The sequence below is a fragment of the Myotis nattereri genome (genome assembly GCF_964212035.1).
Source record: "Myotis nattereri genome assembly, chromosome: 16".
Lineage (NCBI taxonomy): Eukaryota > Metazoa > Chordata > Mammalia > Chiroptera > Vespertilionidae > Myotis > Myotis nattereri.
Genome location: NC_138091.1, coordinates 29,955,980 through 29,979,858, shown reverse-complemented (window position 1 = coordinate 29,979,858; position 23,879 = coordinate 29,955,980). Strand labels below are relative to the sequence as shown.

At 38.0% G+C, this 23,879-nt stretch overlaps 1 protein-coding gene across 1 annotated transcript in view; it reads right to left on the bottom strand.

The window, feature by feature from the left end:
* STXBP4 (syntaxin binding protein 4) overlaps positions 1-23,879 on the bottom strand; it is a 121,860-nt gene that overhangs the window by 84,505 nt on the left and 13,476 nt on the right. Inside the window, exons 5-11 of the mRNA XM_081109612.1 lie at positions 23,100-23,206; positions 22,696-22,915; positions 21,439-21,517; positions 16,301-16,395; positions 6,910-7,006; positions 5,555-5,646; positions 499-588 (exon numbers count right to left, since the gene is read on the bottom strand). Coding sequence (XP_080965738.1) covers positions 499-588; positions 5,555-5,646; positions 6,910-7,006; positions 16,301-16,395; positions 21,439-21,517; positions 22,696-22,915; positions 23,100-23,206 — 780 coding nt within the window. The remainder of the gene's footprint in view (positions 1-498; positions 589-5,554; positions 5,647-6,909; positions 7,007-16,300; positions 16,396-21,438; positions 21,518-22,695; positions 22,916-23,099; positions 23,207-23,879) is intronic.

The window sequence follows — 23,879 nt, the reverse complement described above, 5'->3', positions numbered from 1 at the left end:
TGGTTTTTCTTTCCTCAAATCATTTTGCCTTTATTCCAAATTATGTTAGCATACCAAGGTATCCCAGAGGCATGTCTAGGAACAGGGGAGAAAATGTTTTTCCCAATGAACATCTGAGGACCCAAAATTGTCATGGCATGTTTTGTGGGCTCCTCATCCTTGCCACCAATGTGAGAAAAAATAAAAAGGGTGAGAAGTAGCCAAATCAAAAGTTACAAGTAAAAACCACTGTTCACACTGAATCTTACGTATACTGTAAAATATAAATGAAAAGTGTGTGTGAACTAAAAGATTAACTCTCTAAGGATCAACTGAAGAAATAAATAGCAATTATGACATTAATATTCAATACTGACCAAAATTGACATTAAGCTATTTCATATTAACATTCATTAATTAAAAATAAAACTAAGCCCCAATACTTGAGAATTCAACACAAGATAATTTCCTTTTTCTTTTTTTCTAGAGAAAATGTAAGAAAGCTAAATTGGAGATTACCTTAAGTGCATTCACTTCTTCTAAGGCATCATTTCTTTCACGCTTAAGCCTTTCCACATCATTTGCTTCTAAGGACTCACAGGCAATAAACTGTCAACATTAAAATACAAGAGAAAATTATACGTTACATGCTGATTATGAGAACTAACACAGAAATCCTTTTTGACAAGGCTTAGGAGTCATTTGATCGGGTAAAAGAGAATGTTAACGTAATCTGGGGTAACTTCACCCATTTATACTTAATCTTATATTGTTGTTATAACAGAATTTAGGTGATGATCAGATATACACACTCTGTTGTCATCTTTATGATTCTTATTTAACAATATAATTTTCCTTAAAAGTCCAAATTCCAAGAGTGTGTTTATTTTTTAAAAATATATTTTATTGATTTTTTACAGAGAGGAAGGGAGAGGGACAGAGAGTAGAAACATCGATCAGCTGCCTCCTGCACACCCCCTACTGGGGATGTGCCAGCAACTAAGGTACATGCCCTTGACTGGAATGGAACCTGGGACCCTTCAGTCTGCAGGCCGACGCTCTATCCACTGAGCCAAACCAGTTAGGGTTCAAGAGTGTGTTTATAATATTAAAACAACTTCATGAGCTATCAACATAAACTATTCCCTAAAGACATCCACTCCAACCAAGCACATAGTCTCCAAGGCTAACAAGATACTGGGCATTATAAACCAAGATTGTTTATCTAAACCCAGTAAAGTACATTAATTGAGCTTGTGTCTTGCTTTAATTAAACACAATGTAACATAACAGTCAAGTGGCTTAAAAAGATTTCTGCACAGAAACTGTGTATTGAAGATAATATTAATAATTCATGCACAAGTGAATAACAACAAAAAAAATAGCAAAGCTGACAATCTCTCTTACAGATAATTGCAAGGTAGAAAACAAGGACAATCTTAGAGAAATAGAAGACTTGGAAAAATTAACTTTCCTGCCATGTTCCAATAGCCTTTATATGCTACTAAGCATTTTGAACATCCCAAAAGGAAATATAATAAATGGTTGCATTTCCTCAAGTTATCTGACCGTACTACACCCGCCTCCTCTATTTACTTATTATTCTATATTTGGACTCTTCTTTGTCCCCTACCTAGACTATCTACCAGCAGTTTCATCCTCTTGTGAGATAACCAACATGATTATAAGATCATTATTTCTAAAATATTACTTTGGTGATGTCTCTGTTCTCCCTAATGGTTCCTGACTGTTAGTAAAGTGCACACTTCTAATTTAATATTTACCCTTTCAGGCCTAACTTCCTTTACTGTCCTGCATGTACTAGACTGTCTTTTTAAAAAGTAAATCATTCTCTGCTTACCATCACATTATACATATATATTTGTTGTTGTTCATGCAGGTACTCTATACTTCTCTGTTTAACTCTTGAGCAGATAAAATCCTATTTATCATTCAAAACTCACTCAAATGCCAACTCTGTCATGAATCTTCTCTGAATGTTCAAAGCTCTTTTATTATTATGGCCTTATCGCATAAAGCATTTTTAAAATGTTTTTCTAATTGATTTTTTTAGAGAGAAAAAAAATCAACGTAACAAAGAAACATGGATTGGCTCCTCCTGCATGCCCTCTACTGGGATCAAGCCCAAAACCTGGGCATGTGCCGTGACCTGGAATCGAACCAGTGCCCTTTTGGTGCATGGGACTACACTCAACCAACCGAGCGACACTGGTCAGGGCTCACACAATGCATTTGTTATTTTTATTATTTATTTATCTTCACCAGAGGATATTTTTCCATTAATTTTTTTAGAGAAAGCAGAAGGGAGAGACAGAGAAAGAAACATCAATGTGAGAGAGACACATGGATTGGTTGCCTCCTATATGCCCCCTGATGAGGGCTGGGGATTGAGCCTGCAACCAAGGTACATGCCCTTGACCAGAATCAAACCTGGACCCTTCAGTCCACAGGCCAACGCTTTATCCACTGCTCCAAACTGGCTAGGGTACAATGCATTTTTAAACAATAATTATTTGTGTACATAAATTTCCTTACACTATACCTTAATTTCTTGAGGGATAGGCTGGAGTTTTACCTGTCTTTTTTTTCCCTTCCAATTATAGTTTACATTCAATATTATTTTGAATTAGTTTCATGTGTACAACATAGTGGTTAGAGTTTTATTTATCTTAATAACATGCACCAAAACACCTAACACAATGCCATGCACATTGTACTTGTGCAACACATATTTACTATTTTACAGATGAGTGTAGTGAAGTGGCTATGAAGTATTTACTACTACACATAGTGAGAATATCATTTATATCATGAGCCAGTATCACATACAGTTCACCTTGGTATTTTCCACTCTATTCTATTTCACTTGTTGAAATGGTGATTGCAATCCACTAAACTGATTTAGCAAGAAGCTAAATTTTCAAACTTCTACATTAGGGAATTTAGCATATTCTCTCTGTGATTTTAAGATAATCTGTTTATGGTACTTAATGAATGTGGTAAACCCATTATATTAAGGGGAGCTAGGATGTTCCAAACTTCCCTTTTCTGTGTGTAACTCTGGACCAGCAGCAGGTGCGGCAATATGTAAATTTTTTATATACCAATGATAATTAGAACAACAGTAAGATAATTATATTTTTGGTTCTAAATGCCATATTATTCTCAAACCCAATGTTTTTTGTCAACTAAACAAAAGTAGGACTGACTTATAATGACTCAGCAATTCTTCCTTCCTAAAAGACAGTATCTCAAGAAATCTTTTGAGTCAGACAAAATGATAAGCAAAAGAAGCTAGTTCCAAAAGAATACATATTGCATGATTCTACTAATGAAGTTCAAGAATAGGCGAAAGTAATCTATACTGATAAAAATCAAACGAGTGGTTTGCTCCATTGTGAAAGTGGGAGCCACGGTGGACTGGAAAGTTCGCACGAAGGAGCCTTTTGAGTGGTGATTACACATGAGACACGAACCGAAATTCATCAAGTTGTACAATTGAGAGTTTTGTACTTTACTGTGTGTCCATAATGCACCAGTAAAAATATTTTAAAGAAATAAATCAAGAAAAAGACAACCCCAAAAATGGACACATGCGAGTAAAAGAAAGCAAAAAGCATCCCTAACAGATGGATTATAAAATCTGATTTTTTTGTACGTGTGTGTGACAAAATAACTGAGGGGGTAACCATAGTGGAATTTCCCCACCTTTACAGACTGTCAGCATCCTAACCACAGATCAATTGATAAACTTCAGACAAGGTATTCTACTGTTGTTTAACTCAAATAACAATATACTACAAAATAATGAAATAGTTTTTGTTTCTGCTGAGTTGCTTGACAAGCAATGGTTTTTATAGTATTTTTTAAAAAATCTTTTTTATTGTTGATAGTATTACAGATATCTCCCATTTCTCCCCCCACCTTTATTCCACTCCTCCCAGCCCCTGGCCACCCCCCCCCCCAGATCTTCACTACCTATTGCCCATGTCCATGGGCTATGAATATAAATGTATAAGTTCTTTGGTTTATCTCTCCTTGTCTCTCCCCCTCCTTTCCCCTCTCCCCAAGCTCCCCTCCCCCCGCACACACAATGAGGTATATCAGTCTATTCCATGCCTCCATGCTTTGGGTCTTATTATTGGTCAATGCATTTTGTTCATTAGATTCCACAAATAAGCGAGATCCTGTGGTATTTGTCTTTCTCGAACTGGCTTATTTCACTTAGTATAATATTTTCCAGGTCCATCCATGCTGCCCAAAGGATTTTTATAGTATTTTCCAAATTGTGGCACAAACTCATTAGTGAATTGTAAAACCAAAAATTTAATCAAATGGAACTGAATATTAAATAAGAATGCCACGCCGAAACCGGTTTGGCTCGGTGGATAGAGCGTCGGCCTGCGGACTGAAAGGTCCCAGGTTCGATTCCGGTCAAGGGCATGTACCTGGGTTGCGGGCACATCCCCAGTAGGAGATGTGCAGGAGGCAGCTGATCGATGTTTCTCTCCCATCGATGTTTCTAACTCTCTATCTCTCTCCCTTCCTCTCTGTAAAAAATCAATAAAATATAAAAAAAAAAAAAAAAAAAAGAATGCCTTGATGTAGAAAAGGTGATGCTTTGAGACGTTTGTTTCAAGTTTACATGTGAGTGTGGTAAAGTAAAATGCATTCTTTTTGAGGATATCTGAGGGAAAAAAACTGAAAAACCAACATTTAATGGAGATATCTTCCATGTGCTGAAAAGTACAATACAACAAAGGAAATCTTTTTTTTTTTTTGGAAATCTTATAAATTAATACAATGACTATGGTCCAACCTTTGATCTGAAGCTACAAACAGTAAATTGCTGGCCTGCAGAAGACCTTGCACAACTACCATGAGCACTTTGCTTTTGCTGTCAAGGTATCACAGACTGAATACATGCTTATCTGCCCTAAAATCATATTGGTAAGAAGGAAGTTAATTACTAATTTGGAGCATGACTATTTCTTTGCAGCTGCTAGGAAAGCTTTGCATGCTCACACGAAGTACTCTGAATTCCCCACTTCATGTACGTGCTTTTTCTCAGCAAATGTGGGTTCTGTAGGTTTGAGGACTGTCTGGCAGAAAGAAAACAATGGAGGAGATCAAGACAAAATGTTATTTTTGATTTTAAATTAATCTATATTTTGTAAATTTATCCAAGAAGCATGTATTATTTGTATAACTTAGAAAAAAACAGTGAAGCTCTAGCTGGTTTGACTCAGTGGATAGAGCATCGGCCTGCGGACTGAAGGGTCCTGGGTTAGATTCTTGTCAAGGGCACATGCCCAGGTTGTGGGCTCGATCCCCAGTATGGAGGATGCAGGAGGTAACCAATCAATGATTCTCTCTCATCATTGATGTTTCTATCTTTCTCTCCCTCTCTTTCCTCTCTGAAATCGATACAAATACTAATATATTTAAAAACAACAATAAGAAAAAACACAATGAAAATGAAAAAAAGCCCACACACATGACCCGTAACATTGAGGACAAGACAGTCAAGACAGTTCTGTAGGGAATACTCTACCTGCGAGTCTAATATGCTGGACATTTCACGCGCACCAACATTTACTTCATCCAACTGCAAGCAAAACAAGTTTCGGGCAACCTGGACAAAATCTAAAATGGAACACGTTTCAGTAAGAAACTATTTAACCTCATCTAAATATAGCTCATATAGGAAGGTGAAGCTATGTGTTATAACAAAGTTGCCTTAAAATAGTATTAACTGAAGGGACAGATAAATATAAGTTCAAATAAAAAGAAACTGGCTTTAACTTCCTTTAAGTTTGCTGAAGTTAGTACATCAGTTAAGATAATTACAAAGCAAATGTATATCACTGGCATAACTATTCCTCCAACCCTTAAATTATGAGTAGAACCTTTCTGAAACAGGACAATGTCATGATTTACAGTTTTTCTAGCTGGAAGAACCCGAGGTTTAATAATAATACTATCGGCAACTAATGTTTACGTAAAGCCTCTCTATGCTAGGCCGGGTGCTTTGCAATTTCACCCTCAGAATTTTACAAGGCAGGTTCTCTTATCCTCTCAATTTTCCAGTCTGGGGCTATGACAAGTGAACTGCTAAAATCCCCGAGGCCACTTGACAAATAAGTAGCAGAACAGGATTCCATCTAAGGTCTGACTCAGAGGCACATCCTGCGTTACCCAGCACTGCCCGATGCTTCTTTAGACGTGGAGCGTGACCTATTCATCTACCTACCCTCACAGGTCTTTATTTTGTCTACAACGTTTTTAGTTTCCAAGCATTCTTTTAATGTTCTCCGATTGTTCCTATTTGACAGCATCCTACTCTTATTTCACGAATTCTTTATCTTTGCTTATCTTTTTAAACATGCTAATTATGGTTTACCTGAAGTTTTCTTCCACTCTTGCAATATTTCCCTTTCTCTGAATTCCTTTTCTTTTTCTATTTATCTGATACTGCCAACCAGGAATTTTAGCTGAGTTTTTCAGAGTACTGATCGAGGAATTTGAAATAAATGTTGTCTTTTTTTCTCTCTCTTTCTGAAGAGGAACTCAATAAAAATGAGTCACAATGACCCTTTAAGTAATTTTCTGTGATGATATTACAGTGATTCTCAACCTTTTTTATCTCATGGCACACATAAAGTAATTATTAAAATCCTGTGGCACACCAAAAAATATATTTTTTGGCCATCTGACAAAAAAAGTAGGTATAATTTTGATTCATTCACACCATCGGCTATTATGTTGGCTGTTGTCATTTTTTAATTTGACAATCTAAGAGAAAAGAGGTCAGGCCCATGACTACATAGACAGGTACTGCATGTTTTCAAAAATGTTTCGGCACACCGGTTGAAAATTGCTGGATTAACACAATATACCTAATATTACCTCCAAAAGACACTGTCCCCTGTGGGTCTACTGCCACTTGCTGTCTCAGGGCTTGGTGTTGCTCCTTTGTGGGTTGAATACCAAGATAATTTAGAGCCTGGAAAGAAAAGGACTTGTGTGAGGCAATTTTCAAATCTCCAAAGAATAAAACTTTTCATTAGAACTTTATTTCATAGTCCAGGGAAAAGAATCAATCTCAGGAACAGTGACCAGAATTAGATGTACAAAGAAAGTCTGCTGACTATGGATTAATTTTCTATAAAATAGTAGCTTCCTGATTTCACCACCACCTTACTGCTCCCCCTTCCCAAGGCTAACACTTCAGCTGATCCTAAATTTATAAGCATAGTCCTAGAACCCAAACCCAAACTCTCTCCTGGTTTAAAATATGTGATGTGGCAGGAGAAAAATAGCAAGTAAATCCTATGAAATCTAATTTAACATGAATTTCTACAAGTAGCACTCTAAAGCATGGAGATTTTGCTAATATCTTGTAAACTTGAGACCAAAAATAGAGTTGACGAAAACTGGCCTGGCCAGTGTGGCTCAGTGATTGAGCATTGACCTACGGACCAGGAGGTCACGGTTCAATTCTCGATTAGGGCACATGCCACAGGCCGGGGTTGTGGGCTTGATCCCCATGTGGGGCATGTAGGAGGCAGCCGATCAAAGATTCTCTCTCATAATTGATGTTTCTATCTCTCTCTACCTCTCCCTTCCTCTCTGAAATCAATAAAAATACATTAAAAAAAAAGTTGATGAAAACTGATTTACATACAAAATATTCTAATTTTGGGCTTCTTTATGAGCAGACTTACATAAATAGTAAACTAAAAAGCTTTCTCTGAAAAGCTTTTCTCTACCTTCTCCTTTTAGCAGCCATAGCTGATTAAAAATTCAGAAACTGTTAGTTGTACTCCAATGTCTATTCTCTCCTTGTTTCTTAGTAACAGAATGACAATATTTAGCTAGAAATATTGTCATCCAGCTAAAAGATATCCCTGTTTTTTCAGCTTGATGAGGCCATGTGACTATGTGCAGGCCAAGGAGATACAAGGAGAAGTGCTGTAAGGACCTTCTGGGGAATCTTTCAAAGGTAGCGGAAGGCACTTCCTGTCCCCTTTCCTCCTCTCTTTGGCCTTAAATAAAAGAAACATAAAGGAAGATGAATGGAAGAGAGGGAAAGAGGTTGGTTGGTTGCTGAAATTCAAGTGGTCATTCTGGTTCATGAGCAACCTCAATAACGATGGGGGAGCAGAAAGATGATAGTTGGGGCATGGGACCCCAACACTGTGGAACCTCCAGGCCAGTCCTGGATTATCTTCTTTCAGGTTTCTTTTAGGTGGGAGAGAAGTAAATTTCTAATGGAGACCACTGTTATTTTAGGTTCTCCAGTTATTTATAGCAAATTCTAACCTTAACTAATGCATAGGGCCCCACTGATGCCCTATTGTTGAATTCTGGCAAGAACATATTCTGTGTCAATCATAACAAGACTAAAATATAGGCAAAGTATAATATTGGCAATAGTCCTTTATAAATTTCTTCCTCCTTTGGAATCCGTTCATTCATTCATCATTTCATTTACCAAGTATTTACTTAGTGCTTACTATTTGTCAGGCAAAGGGACACCCAAACAAGATAGAGCTGCTAGTATGATCTTCAGAGTGAGGATAACATGTAAATAACTGTAATTAGTGCAATATCTAATTTAATAGAAGTGTATACAGGATCTACTATGGCCAAAACAAACCGGGTAAATGCACAGGTGACTGGGCACAGTGAAGGAAGGAGACAGGAGGAAAGAGAACATCTGGAAAGATTCCTTTAAAAGTGATTCTAGGGCTTAGTCTAGCATTATCTGACTACCCTGTCTACACACTTATAAATATTTGCCTTGAATAATATGGAATAATGATTCTTAACTTCTGGTGTTCTTTGCCTCCAGTCATAAAAATATTCCAAATTTTCCAAATAAAAATAAAGGAAAGAGAATAATACAAAGAACACCTATGTATTTGCTAACACTAAGTACTTATTAATATTAGTTTGAAATTTATATATATTTTTTTAAATAAATTTATTGGAGTGACCTTGGTTAATAGGGTCATATAGGTTTCAAGTGTACATTTCTATGACATGCATGTTTTTAAGAAATAAACATTGATGACTTAGTTAAAAGCTTTCTCCATTGTTCTTAAACAGGATACAGCTAAGGTTGGTGTATCCTTCCTGTTCATGATTTGATGCCATTAATTCATGCATCCCCTAATAATATGTACTCTTACGCAATTGAAATTGTTCATGAACAGTACAGTACAAAAGAATAATCTTACCAATATTTTTATTTTTACCTCAGTGTTATGATCTCATAACTGCGCGATATTATTTGCAAAACTAGTTCAATTATTTTAACTTGAAATGGTATCTAACTGTATGAATGTTGTAATTTATCACCCATTCCTTGATTGATGGGCTTTTTGAAAAAAAATTTTTTTTTTATTGATTTCAGGGAGAAAGGGAGAGGAGAAACATCAATAATGAGAATCACTGATCAGCTGCCTACTGGGGATCGTGCCGACAACCCAGGCATGTGCCCTGACCTGGTATCGAACTGTGACCTCCGGGTTCATAAGTACATGCTCAACTGCTGAGCCACACCAGCCTGGTTTGATGGGCTTTTATAGTTACTCCAATTTGGTTTTCATTACAAGAAATTATATATATATATATCCTTGTATAGTTGTGTGAAAATTTCTCTACAGTATATCCCTAGAAGAGGAAATGTGGAGTCATAGGGTTTATAAAGTCAACTTTAATAGATATTGTAAAATAACTCTCCGTATTGGTTGTACCAAGCAATTTATGCACACAATTAGGACATAAGCACTCCTATTTTCTACATTCTTAGCAGCATTTTATGCTTTCACAGTTCAATTTCTGTCAATGTGTTGTATATGAAATAGTACATTGTGTATTAATTTGAATTCCCCTAATTACAAGTGATATTAATCTTTCCCATGTTGATTAGCAATATTTTTAACTCACAAATTACTTAGCAATAGGTTTTAAATTTTCATATACAGACTCTTAAGATGTAATTTTTGTTAGTGATTACTAATTTTTATGAAAACCAAAAATATCTCCAGACATTGCCAAATGTTCCCCAAGGCAAATTTCCACATCCTTGTCCTTGAAAAACACGGCTTTAGGGACCAACACTATTAACAGTTTGATGTATAAGTTTTCTGAATTTTTGCTATGGACATAGCATCTACACTAATAAAAGAGAAACATGGTAATTGGCGTATGACCGCTACCCTTCCCATTGGCTAATCACGGTGATATGCAAATTAACTGCCAACTAAGATGGCAGTTAACCGCCAACAAAGATGGCGGCTAATTTGCATACTGCAGGCAGGATGGTACAGCGCCATCAGAGAGCGGGTTAGGGGTGTGAGTGCCTGCAGTTGTCCGGGACCCGATCCCGCCGGCAGACCCGGACGCGGGTGGGTGAGGCGGCTGCGGCATCTGCCCGCACTCACCCGGGACCCGATCCCGCCTGCAGACCCGGACGCGGGCCGGCGGGGTGGCTGCGGCGTACGCCCGCGAGAGCGGGTTGGGGGCATGCTGGCGGTCACCCGGGACCCGATCCCACGGGGAGCTGGGGGTCCCCTGCCCAGGCCTAATGCCTTGGCCAGAGGCGTTAGGCATGGGCAGGGGCGGAGCCTGCAACCACGGGGAGCTGGGGGTGCCCTGCCCAGGCCTAATGCCTGTGACAGAGGCATTAGGCCTGGGCAGGGGCAGAGCGGGAGATCGCGGGGAGCTGGGGGTCCCCTGCACAGGCCTAATGCCTTGGCCAGAGGCCTTAGGCCTGGGCAGGGGCAGAGCCTGCAACCATGGGGAGCTGGGGGTCCCCTGACCAGGCCTGACACCTCTGCTGGAGGCCTCAGGCCATGGGCAAGGGGCCTATCCGGTGATCGGCGATCGGAGGGTGATGAGGGTCAACTCCTCTGGCCGAGGCATCAGGCCTGGGTGGGGGGCGGAGCTGGGGATTGGGGGGATATGATGGTCCCCTTGCCCAGGCCTGAAGCCTGGGTCGGAGGTGTCAGGCTTGGGTGGGGAGGGGGAGCAAGCGATCAGAGGGAGATGGGGGTCCCCTGCCCAGGCATGATTCCTGGGCCAGAGGCATCAGGCCTGGGCGGGGGTCAGAGCCAGTGACCGGGGGGAGATGGGGGTCCCCTGTCCAAGCCTGACACCTCTGGCGGAGGCGTCAGGTTGGGCAAGGGGCCGATCAGGTGATCGGAGGGTGATGGGGGTCGACGCCTCTGGCCGAGGCATCAGGCCTGGGCAAGGGCCGAGCTGGTGATGGGGGGGAAAGGGGGGTCCCTTGCCCAGGCCTGAATCCTGGGCCAGAGGCATGAGGCCTGGGCTGGGGGCAGAACCAGTGATGGGGGGAAATGAGGGTCCCCTGCCCAGGCCTGACACCTCTGTCAGAGGCGTCAGGCCTGGGCAAGGGGCCGATCCTGTGATTGGAGGGTGATGGGGGGTCAACGCCTGAGGGCTCCCAGTATGTGAGAGGGGGCAGGCTGGGCTGAGGGACACTCCCCCACACACACACCCAGTGCATGAATTTCGTGCACCGGGCCCCTAGTCTATATATAAATATATATGTAAATTATGTATTTTGAAATAATTAAATTACACTATATAGAGTGTTCTGATTTTTTAAAACTATCAACATATCACAGCTTCCTATTTTGTAGATTTTAGACCTTTTGCATGCTTTTTAAAATTGCTATAATAGTATATTAAAGCTTAGCATTGAGCTATATTTAGATCAGATTATGAATTAACAAAAGATTGCAAAAGGCCCTTCTGGAAGGCAGCTATGCTCACCACTATACCACCAACGCAACCTAACAAAAGGCCCTCCTGAACTTCTCCCTTTAGGTAACAGCTGTCATACATTTGGTTTAATATTCCCAAACATTTTATTATATAACATTTGATGTATACTAAAAGCATATATTGTATGTAACATACATTTTAAATCAGGACAATAAAATAAAACATGCATGAATCCATCTTAGAATTACAAAACTGCCAATACTAAAATTTCCATACTATTTATTTTAAAATGGTTTGTCACATATACGTATCCCTAATGTTACTTTGTTTTGCTGTTTTTAAGCTTCATAAAAAAGCTGCAGATCGCCTTCTGAAACTTGAATTTTTCATCCTGCAGTATCGTTTTATTATTCATCCGTGTGGTTATATGCTACTATGAGATTAATGCATCCACTTTTACTGACAAATGTAATAATTATATTAATATGCCACAATTTATTCGCCCATACTCCTGAAGATGGGCAGTGGGGTTTTCTGCTTGCCAGCAATGCAGCAGTGAACATTCTTGTACATATCTACCACAGCACAAGGGTAAAAATTCCTTCAGGGTAAATACCTAGGAGTAGTGTTGATGGGTCTTTTTCTGATTGATTTGTACAATTCTTTGTAATTTAGCATTTTATACGTTATGGGTATTATACATATTTTCTCCCAGTTTTGGGCATAACTTTTCACTTTTTAATATTCTCATCTTATGGAGTTTCTATGGACAATCTCAGACATGTTTTCACACCATTACTTTATATTTTTTTAAGTACACAATGTGAATAGTTTTAGAAATATTTTTAAGGATGTGACTTTTTGTTTTATAAATAGAATTATTGATATTTAATTCACATCTCATAAAATTCACCATTTTAGTATACAGTTAAGAGGCTTTAAGTATATTCACAAAGTTGTGTATCAATCCCCACTAATTCTAGAAAATTTTCATCACCTCCCAGAGGAAGTCCCAACCCCATTAGCAGGCACTTCCTAGTTCCCTACCTACCCCCACCCCCGCCCCAGGCAAGCACTAATCTATTTTCTGTATGTATGGATTTGCCTATTCTGGGCATTTCATACAAACAGAATCATACAATTTGTGGCTTTTGTGTCTGGCTTCTTTCACTTAGCTTAATGTTTCAAGATTTATCTATGTTGTAGCATGTATCAAGAAGAAACAGGCAATTTCAAAAGTTCTCGTTCTTAGCTGGGTGGTGAGTACATGTGTTGATTATTCTTTAAACTGAACATTATAATATAATCATTGTGTGTATAATTGATATTATGAAGATATAAAAACAATTTTATAAAAATAATGCAATTAAGACACCTATCACAGAAGGTATTCAATATATGGTGACTCTTATTATATCAAGTAATAATAAAGTTGCAAAATGCAGTTAACCACAGTGTAAATTGGTCTAGAGTTAAACTTAGTCATAGGTGAAAGTTTTGTTGAATGTGAATTTATTCTAGATGAATATAGCATGTCAGTGAGGCAAGCTCATGAATTCAAATTGCAAGTAATTTATGTTTAATCATAAAGTAGGTTCTAATAATTTATTGAATGTCATCTTTTAGCCTTAAAAATGTATTAATTGGACAATATCTGTCCTTAACGTTTTCTTGTGTCTAGATGATGAATTTTTAAAAATGTCACTTCTGTACAATACTAGACACATACTTCCCAGCCTAATAACAAAGAACATCTCATTAACTATCATCAGACATCGGGTACGCATTGCTCACTACAGCTTTCTTCAAATGTTACAGAAATGGCAAGAGGTAAAGTAAATACCAACAAAATGGCACCTGTATCCAAAAGCATCTTTCCCAGGTACAAAAATATAGATAGCATACAGGTGTCTTCAAGCCAACTAATAAACTGTATTTCTATTTGCTATGTTTACCATACCTGCTTATAAGTTTAATGTTAGGATCAGATGAGACACATAGTAGTTATAAAAATACTATGAAAAAATATATCACTAAATAAGTCTGGTGAAATTATATAAAAATATCTGTATATAAAAAATCATTTTTAGAATATTCATGAAAAGAGGCAATCATTTTTTCTCAGACAGTGAATTAAAATAAAATGAATTCAATGTTGGAAATCACTTTCCAGGAGATTCTGATTTAAAATCATCTACTTAGACAAGAAAAACAAAGAGGATTTCCTGAGAACACTGCCCTTCATCAAATTCTAACCTCTCTGCCTTTCTTAAAAATTGCACTAGGTAGGGTAATTAGTTAATAACCACATAATCAGTCAACACCTTTTCCTTGTGAAATCTTATCACAGCACACATTTTCTAGATATCATATGCACTATATTTACAGAAGTTGAAGAAATAAAGATATAGTTTTAATACATCTTAAATATTTGATCACATTTTCCATATCTATCACTGAATAGAAAATACGTTAAAAATGTAATGGATGATAAAGTTGAATTTGTCTACAAAGTAGCAAGTAAAATAGAAGAACCTATTTTAAATGAAAGTGGTACAGATATTATGATAGTAATAGCTAACTATCCAAAAAAGGAAGAGTAGCTTAGGAAATAAGTGGGCGAACAGATGCTAATTTGGATTTTAGGCGGGGGGGGAATTATTAAGTAAAATACAGTTTCAAACTCTGAAAACAAGGAATGCTCTCCAGAATAGTCACTAAAAATATCTTGAATCAAAGCTGGGAAGCTGAATTTACAAAGAATGTGGGCTCCTTTTGCTGTAAAACTACTGTTTTATTTTTCTAAAAAAAATAATTTGCTTAGGCTAAAAGGAAAGTCAAAACTGGAATTCTGATTCAGTAGTCAAGTAACTCATATTCTAAGAATCATATCTCTAAGAAAATTACACTAAAAAATTTAAACCAAGTAAAAGAATAAAGGCTGCCAGATAGTGTTTAGCTGGATAATTTTCTCCTTATCCAGACGAATGGTTAGCATTAAATCTTGAATGTTCAGAAATGTATGTTGCCGAAACCGGTTTGGCTCAGTGGATAGAGCGTCGGCCTGCGGACTGAAAGGTCCCAGGTTCGATTCCGGTCAAGGGCATGTACCTGGGTTGTGGGCACATCCCCAGTAGGAGATGTGCAGGAGGCAGCTGATCGATGTTTCTTGCTCATCGATGTTTCTAACTCTCTGTCTCTCTCCCTTCCTCTGTGTAAAAAATCAATAAAATATATGTTTAAAAAAAAAAAGAAATGTATGTTAAACCAACATCATTAAAAACCAATAATTATCCATTTTTAGTTATTAATATGTTTTCAAACCTCAAACATTTTATTTTTTTGAAAATGTTAATATTAACTGGTTGTAAACTTTGCCGTAAGCCAGAACTTACATCTTACCCAAAAATAAAAAGAGAGTATAAGTTAGCAAAAGATACTCAAGAGTTTTAAAATATCAAAAAGACATCTCAAGTATCCAATGGATCGGAAAGTTTCATTGAGCACAAACCAGGTGTTTAAACAGTGGTAGGTACATGGGACACTGTTGTGACGAAGCTTTAGCTCGTTGATAAAGCAAGATACAGAAAAGATTACAGGAAACTACAAAGTGATGTACAGATGTGCAAAATAAGGCGATATTGGCTCTAACCACAATAGTTAGCAAAGTCTAGACAGGGGAGACGGAGTTGAGTCAGAATTTGAATAAAAGAGAAGATTCAAATTGGCAATGAAAACGGTGCTGCTATAAGACCATGCAAAGGTATGAACATGGGAATAAGGGCAATGTGTGTTTATTCCAGATGTGCATTTTCATACTCTTCCTAAAATGTAAAACATTATCATCCACAAATTATGATAGGAAAGTAGAGGCTGTGGGCCTCTAACACTGTATCAATTTTTATATTAAAAAAATAAGACATAGCACATTTTTACTGTTAGCTCCCAAGTAACGGGACAAAAACCAGTTTTAAATGCATTTTTACTTTTAATTTTTCTTTTTAATCATCTTAAGTTTCTTTTACATACAGAATCTCTCGATGTTTTTACTCTCCCCGGGGCTTTTTTGTGTGCCTTTTGTATATTGCTACCATCTTCCTAATAGTCAGTAATACCTGACTATTAAGGTTCTTTAGGATTTAGTTTCCTTTTATTTTTTAAAAAATTGAACAAATGGAAGTATTACTTGCACTTATTGCTCTGACATATGAAGTCTACTATACTTTGTCATAATTTAGTCCATGTGTCCTTGGCTTCTACGCGGTAAGACAGCACATTTGTCTTATACACAGGAGGAAACAGATGAATGTGGATGTCGACTTAATGACAAAAGGTTTAATTTTTATTTTGTGCTAGTGAACAACATGAACTGCCCAACTCAAACATGAATAAGTTCATTTAAATCCAAACTGCCATTCATTTCATTGCATATAAATAGCACCTCAAGAAACTAATGGCTCCAGGCCTTCATCCTCTCCAAGATGAGAGGCCTTCCTTGCTGTTGTTTTATGGAAGAAAAATGGACATTTAAAGTATTTACCATTTCCAGTTTCTCTGCCTTCAGGCGAACGGAGGGATTTAGGGAGACCGTCCTTCCTTGTGGTCCATAATTATCGGTCCAGACAGGGGCAGCATCTGGGAGACAACAGGGTGCACACTGATTGGAAATTTAATTGGAATAGAAATGTTCATGTGACAGGATGTGTTCTGAGCTCCTGCTGTGAAAAAAATCCTGGTTAATCAGCTGGCAGGTTTCACTTCGGTTTTCACGGGTTTTTCATTAAGTCTAAAATGCATCATACAAACCAGCTTCACTTGAGCCCTAAAATATGTGATATTAAAAGATGACCAATCAGCATTAAGTCCCATGGAAATACTAATTTAAAAGACAAACACACATCCTACTACCACGACCCTGTCATCACAACACTTTCCTAATTGTAAAATGAAAAGTCTTTTTTTTTCTTCCCAAATAAGTAAAATCATATGAGAAACTCAAATAGATCATGATATTTCTTTGGCTGGCAAAAGTGGTTTTGTTATGTGAGTTCTGGAAGTACTACAGAAAAACTAAAAAATGCAGATGGTTTCAAATTTACACATTACTATAATGGACTTATAACTTCTTGAACTCAAAATCCCATTTCTTATTTTACAGAAGGTTATATTTCAAGATGTATAAATAGACTTTCAAGAGTTGGAGTTTATATACCATTATTCTTTGGCACCTTTTCAATGGACGCTAATTATTTAGACAAGCCTTTGTCCTGGTTGCATGGATAAGGTACCAGGTGCCACCCAGGACTAGGAACTGGAAAACATTATTCGTTTTAATATGCCAGAGTTTGTAAAACAAATTGCTATAATTCACGTCAATCCTTGTATCTAAATTGTCACTATTCTAAATACACTTTTAAATGGTATTTTACTAGTTCTACATAGAAATGAGGAAGAGAAAAAAACTTTTTAAAATGTCACATCTTTATGCAGTGTTTTAATTTTTTTTTTTATTTCTCGGAGCATCTGTCTCTAAGTACAAAATGATTTGCATTCTCTTTAGAACATAAGAAGCGCGTATGAAAATAAATAGTCTTCCTCTAAACCTTTAACACATCGTTAACATTCTATGTAAAATCTTGAATATAGCTTATATGTGTCAAGATAAAAAATGGCTACTGACTTTTAATTTCAAGTGGAATCAAATGCTGAGAAAGACTGATTTTAATAGAAAAGAATTTTTGCAATTTTGAAAAAGCAACGAAGTGTCCTTTGTTGATGTGCTACCTAATTGTTGGCCACGAGATAAAAAAAAATACCATATGTGTATTTTTTTTCTCTTAATGTAACTGGAGAATCAGCTCCCCATTCTCCTTGCTTGGTGCCCTACCAATGAAATGGCTTTAATTTCTCCTCAATGTTCAGTGTTTGGCTTTCCTGTGCATTCGACAGGCAGACCCTTGTTCAATTCAGTTCAGTTCGGTTCAGTACCCTTAAGAGAAATTCTCTGCCAAACCCAAAGAGTGGCCTAAAAGAGGAGCACGGAGCGGCATGGCATGAAAGACCACATAGCAGGTAAGTCGAACATTATTTTTCATTTTTAAGGTTTGGACTTGTGAGGCTTGACAATGCCATTCAGCTTGGTGCCTGACCTACCTACAGTTAAGGCACACTGACACTAGGTGGACCCAAGCTCACCTAATTATGGTCTCAGACCAAGACCAACCCTGGGCGTGCACTACTCAGTTCAAGTTTAAGTGCACACTTGGAGAGACGTTGAGAGAGAGAGGGATCAGGAAGAGAGAGGGAGGCACAGGGACACACACCATCCATACGCACTAAGGCACGCACTCTCATGTACGTTTTCCTATATCTAAGATGAAAAATTTCCTGTGTTGCCCTAGCCCAGTGGTCGGCAAACTCATTAGTCAACAGCCAAATATCAACAGTACAACAATTGAAATTTCTTTTGAGAGCCAAATTTTTTAAACTTAAACTATATAGGTAGGTACATTGTTATTAACTTAATTAGGGTACTCCTAAGGCTTAGGAAGAGCCACACTCAAGGGGCCAAAGAGCCGCATGTAGCTCGCAAGTCGCCGTTTGCCAACCACTGCCCTAGCCGATTTGGCTCAGTGGACAGAGTGTCGGCCTGGGGAGTTAAGGGTCCCAGGTTTTATTCCGGTCAAGGGCACATACCCGGGTTGCAGCTCCATCCCCAGTTGTGGACATGCAGGAGGCAGCTGATCAATGATTCTCTCTCATCATTGATGCTTCTCTCTCTCTCTACCTCTTCCTTCCTTTCTGAAATCAATAAAACATATATTTTAAAAAATGCTGTGTAACAGTGGAAATAAAACACGTTAGCTCTTATGTATGCTTACTTTCAGTCAGACAGTGCACGAAGTACTTTACATATATAAACTCATTAATCTTTAAAACAACTAGAACATTTGCGCAAGCATTATTTTACAGACCCTTTGAGTGGTCCACTGACCATGGAAAACATCTTGTGACTACCCCTGGATCACCCGCCACCAGAATACCACTGTGGGACAGCACCTTCCTCCTCATTCCAGGCCCTACACCCACCCCTGGCGCCTGTATAAGCCATCCACAAGAACCCCTAGGGAGTCACTTCTCTCTTCTGGTCCACTTCCTAGTGCACAAGCTCTTTTCAATAAAGTCTGTCTGCTTCATCTTGTACTGAGTTCAGTGCTCCTTCCTATGACATTGAGGTCGGCAACGTAAGTTTCCATTCAGAGCCTTCCCTACACCACTTACTACTTTCCCTCCTTAGTCCACTTTGCTCATGGCTTCATACCATTTGTTCAAATGTGTAATTCATCCAAAGAGTAGATGCTCCTTAGAGTACTAAGTCCATCCACACTCTGCTCTAGTTCACACAGAATACTCACACAGTAGTTATTCGATAACATAAACACACACACACATAAACACACTCACACACATTTCTTTTTCTAATCTGAATAAGGAAGGTTTTTTTTAAACACCATGTTTTATTCACAATATGTAATTAAATATCTCACGGAAAGTATCCTAATTCTTTCATAATTTCTACTGGAGCATGTTTTCATACCTATGACATACTCAGTAAGTGCTTACTGAGTAAATAAAAGACTAAGAGAGGTGCTGAGTAGTTCAATTACTTACAACCTTAAAAGCATGTTACACAAATGTCTCCTGTTTGCTTCTTTTATCTTTTTTGCTCACGTGAGGTTAGAGTTTAAAAGAGAAAATAATATATCAAGAGCATGGAAATAATTATATGACAGGAATGCACTAATAAAATTTCTAATAGTCAACAAATTCCATTAAGTAAAAAGGCACATTATTTATGGCTAAGGATTGCTACCACCCTCCGAGTCAATACTGCTCCAAACCAGAGGAAACTACTATGGAATCTACTCTGAATTCCTTTAAGTACGGTAGCTACATGCAATGGTCTGCATGTTTGTGCCCTTGCAGAATTCATACTGAAATCCTAACCCCAAAGAGGATGGTACTAGGAGGCAGGCCTTTGGGAGGTGCTTAGGTCATGAGGATAGAGCCCTCATGAGTGGGGTTAGTGCTATTATAAAGGGATCCTACAGTGTTCCCTACCAGTGGTCGGCAAACTGCGGCTCGCGAGCCACATGCGGCTCTTTGGCCCCTTGAGTGTGGCTCTTCCTAAGACTTAGGAGTATCCTAATTAAGTTAATAACAATGTACCTACCTATATAGTTTAAGTTTAAAAAATTTGACTCTCAAAAGAAATTTCAATCATTGTACTGTTGATATTTGGCTCTGCTAATGAGTTTGCCAACTGCTGCCCTAGCCCTTTCCACGTGATGATGAAAAGCCTGCAGCCGGAGAAAAGTTCTCACCGGGACCATGCTGGCCCCATGATCCTGGACTTCCAGGCTTTAGAACTGTGAGAAATACATATGTGTTATTCATAAGCTACCCAGTCTGTGGTGTTTTGTTAGAGTAACCCAAACAGACTAAGACACTATGTAATTTATACTAACTATTCCTTATTTTGTAATTCTGATCTAAATAATGCTATCAAAAACTGAAACATATGGGTAATAATTTGCATTATAATTTAGACATATATAATGAACTTTTCTATAAGTACAGGGTGAGGCAAAAGTAGGCTTACACTTGTGAACATGCAAAAGTTTATTCATGTATTATTATTTATTAATGACTAGAGACCCGATGCACGAAATTCGTGCATGGGTAGGGGCCCTTGGCCTGGCTGGCAATCAGGGCCAATCTGCGGGGCGACTGGCAGGGTGATCGGGAGGCCCCCCGCTGGCACCCACTTTGGTTGGCCTGGGGCCTGCAGGCTGGGGACAGCTCCTGCATTGAGCGTCTGCCCTCTGTTGGTCAGTACGCATCATAGCGACCGGTCGTCCCACCGGTGGTTCCACCATTCAGTCGATTTGCATATTAGGCTTTTATTATATAGGACTATATTGTTTTCTGTATGAACTACTATAACCTACTTTTGCCCCATCCTGTATAGACTTTTGACTTGTGCTTAACTTTTGGAAATAATTTGAAGGGAGGAATTTTTCTTCATATTTGAGACAATATACACTTTACAGCTTGATAAAAATCCTTCTCTTATGGGTGGCTTACACAATCTTTTATTATTTTAAACAGTCAGTAAATCATTCCATGGTAGTTAGAAACCAATAACACTGGATTTACAATATTAATATTCTTTCTAATTTACATCTATATAATCTCTTAAAAACACACCCAAAAATATTTATTTTCTTAAAATGCTTCCTTCGATGATTTCTCTGAAAGGGGCATTTAATATACCTCACCAGCATTTCGCTAAAAGGGCAAGGCAACCTAATCTTGATTTAGAAAGAGTTTTCATTACTTGGTTTCAACAGTTAGTTGATTGCTGCAGCTTCATAGGCACTGTTATTCTAATGCATCTTTGAAAATGTTAACCGTTGTTCAGGAAAATTTCCAGTAAAAGTCATAATCTGACAGGGACCATGGCACAATGCATGCATTTTGCTCTTTTATTTACTGTGGGAAAGAAGACTTAATGCATCCTTCCTTAAAGTCTATTAAGTCACATTACATACTCCTCATTGAGAGAGAGAGTCATTGCAAAAAATAACAGGAAAGAGGAATTAAGTGTGCACTTACCTTTATTAGACATATCTGTAGGGCTGTGGTCCGAAGAAGCAACTGAAGTCTGTTCTGTTTTCTTGTATCCAGTTCTTAACTATGAAAGACAGTGAGAAACATGAAATATCATTTTCTAAAGAAGGTCAAAGACTAGACTAGAAGCTCTTTCTATATAATAAAAGCATAGTATGCAAATTGTCCCCTCAACTGGGAGTTCTTCCGGGAGTTGGACCAGGGGGTGGGGCCGGCTGGGGGAAGGGAGGGCGGCCAGCAGCCTGTAGGGACCCTACTAGTGCACAAATTTCGTGCACTGGGCCTCTAGTGTTAACATAAAAAGAATGGCTAAAGTGACTAAAGCATTAGTTCAAAAAAATATAAAACCTCTAAAAATTTGGTATATCCATCTTCAAAGAAATTCAGATTAAACGTAAAAACAGCTTTCAGCTCTACCATCCAAGGACAACAAAATAGGCCATGTACCTTGTCGTTGAAAAGGTTATCACCCCAAATGAGGACAACAAGGTAAGCCATGAAAAGGTTATCACCCCAAATGAAAAAGTATAAGGGGCTGACAGAAAATCTTAGACCCTGTATCTGATTAGCATATACCAGTAACTGAAGTTACCTCTGACAAATTGTATTTCACTGACTGAAAGCCGACCTGAGTTTCCTATTTTACTTTATAGCTAGCACACACTTAAAGACTACATACTCTTTTCTTTATAACTTTGATTTATTAGGCTACTGCAGCAACTAGTTATTAATTGTATTGATTTTGATGCAGGAACCGCCCCCCCCCCCCCTTTGTGTGTCTGCGAGGGTGAATGATATCCTAGTAGCCACACATGAGGAACATACCCACCCACACTGCGTGGCAGAGATTACTCTGTGTGTGGGAAAGAAGCTGAGGAACATGAAGGAATACTGCCTGCCTTTAGTCAAGCAGGAAACAGAAATAATAATGTACTGGACCGTACTAATGACCGTCTGAAAACATATGTGATATTCCTAACATAGTTCCAAGTGATATCTACATGTATCTTGGTGATGCCATTCCTGATCATAGTTTTCTGGGCAAAAGACACACTGACTTGAGTAAATTGTATTTATTGACAGCACAGCATAAAAATCTTTAAAAAAAAAAAATCTTTCAAGGAAATACCAGTTTGCTAAGACACTGTATTACCAAAATGATAATTCTCGATGTATATGGCAAATATAAAAAACATATGGGGGATTTATGGACTGCATAAGAAAGCAGAAATGGAAGAGTACCTGATTTCCCTTCAAAGAAGGTAAAATAGCATCTGTAGTTTTGGGGGTAGATGAGGTCTTTGGAATCGGTATTTCAGGGGGAGAAGAAAGAAGATTAAATGCTGAAGCTTGAGGTCCATATTCTCCAGAGGTCTGTAAAAGGGGTGTACACGGTGGATTTTCTGTGTGACTGCCATCCGATTTTTGTCTTATGAATGCTATCTCCCAAGCAGGTTCTGACCTAGCATTAATAAGAAAACACTTTATGAATGTATTATGGATATAGTACAATTTAATTCTAAAATATTTCACATATTACTTCAAAATATTCTTTTAGGGTCTCAAGTACTTACGACATCTTAAAAATTACTATTTTAAGGAGCCATGCTAAATGATTCCTTTTATCCTGTGAATAGAATAGTTACCTCAACTTGGCTCGGGTAATTATGCTTTTTGCTTCTTCAAATGATACACCAATCATAGATTCCTTGTTTATTGAGACAAGTTGATCTCCTGGCTTCAAACGTCCATCCTAACAAAAATAGTAGCATTTTTAAAGAAATGAATAAGGATGGTTTTAAAAAAATTGATGCAATTAAAGCAAGAAAAGTTTTAGTGAAGAATGTCTTAAAGAGCAAAATCAGAGATCATAACACACAACTGCTATATTCATAAGTGATTTTTTTCCTCCTTCCATTTGATTAATGATTATTTTCCTCCTTCCATTTGATTAATGTATGGGGAGCAAAACACAACAGTAATGCTGAAAAAGACTAAGCTATATGGAGAAAGTATTCACCACAGGGATTCTACATGTTCAGTGAAATGAAAGAGCTGATTTTGTAAGGTTGGTAAACACAGTTCCGTATTGCCTGGGTTCAAATCGTATTACAGAATTTGGTTGCATATGCATTTAAATCAAGCATATCCAGACTATATTTAGACACTCATGTGCATTAGTGTGCAACTTAATATGCTTAACTTTAGTTTGAGGACAATCATGCATTCACTCAAGGTTAAGGTGAAATGGTAACAAACAAGAAAAACAACCATTTGGCCACAGGCTGTAAAATAATAAGGCGAATAAACGTTAGGGAAGAATAAACAAAACTCCAGAGTGCTTATTTCGGGGAGGGCGGGTGGAGAATGTGATGGGGAAAGCACACAGGAAGTCTCAATGGTACTTAAACTTTCTCATTAAGTCA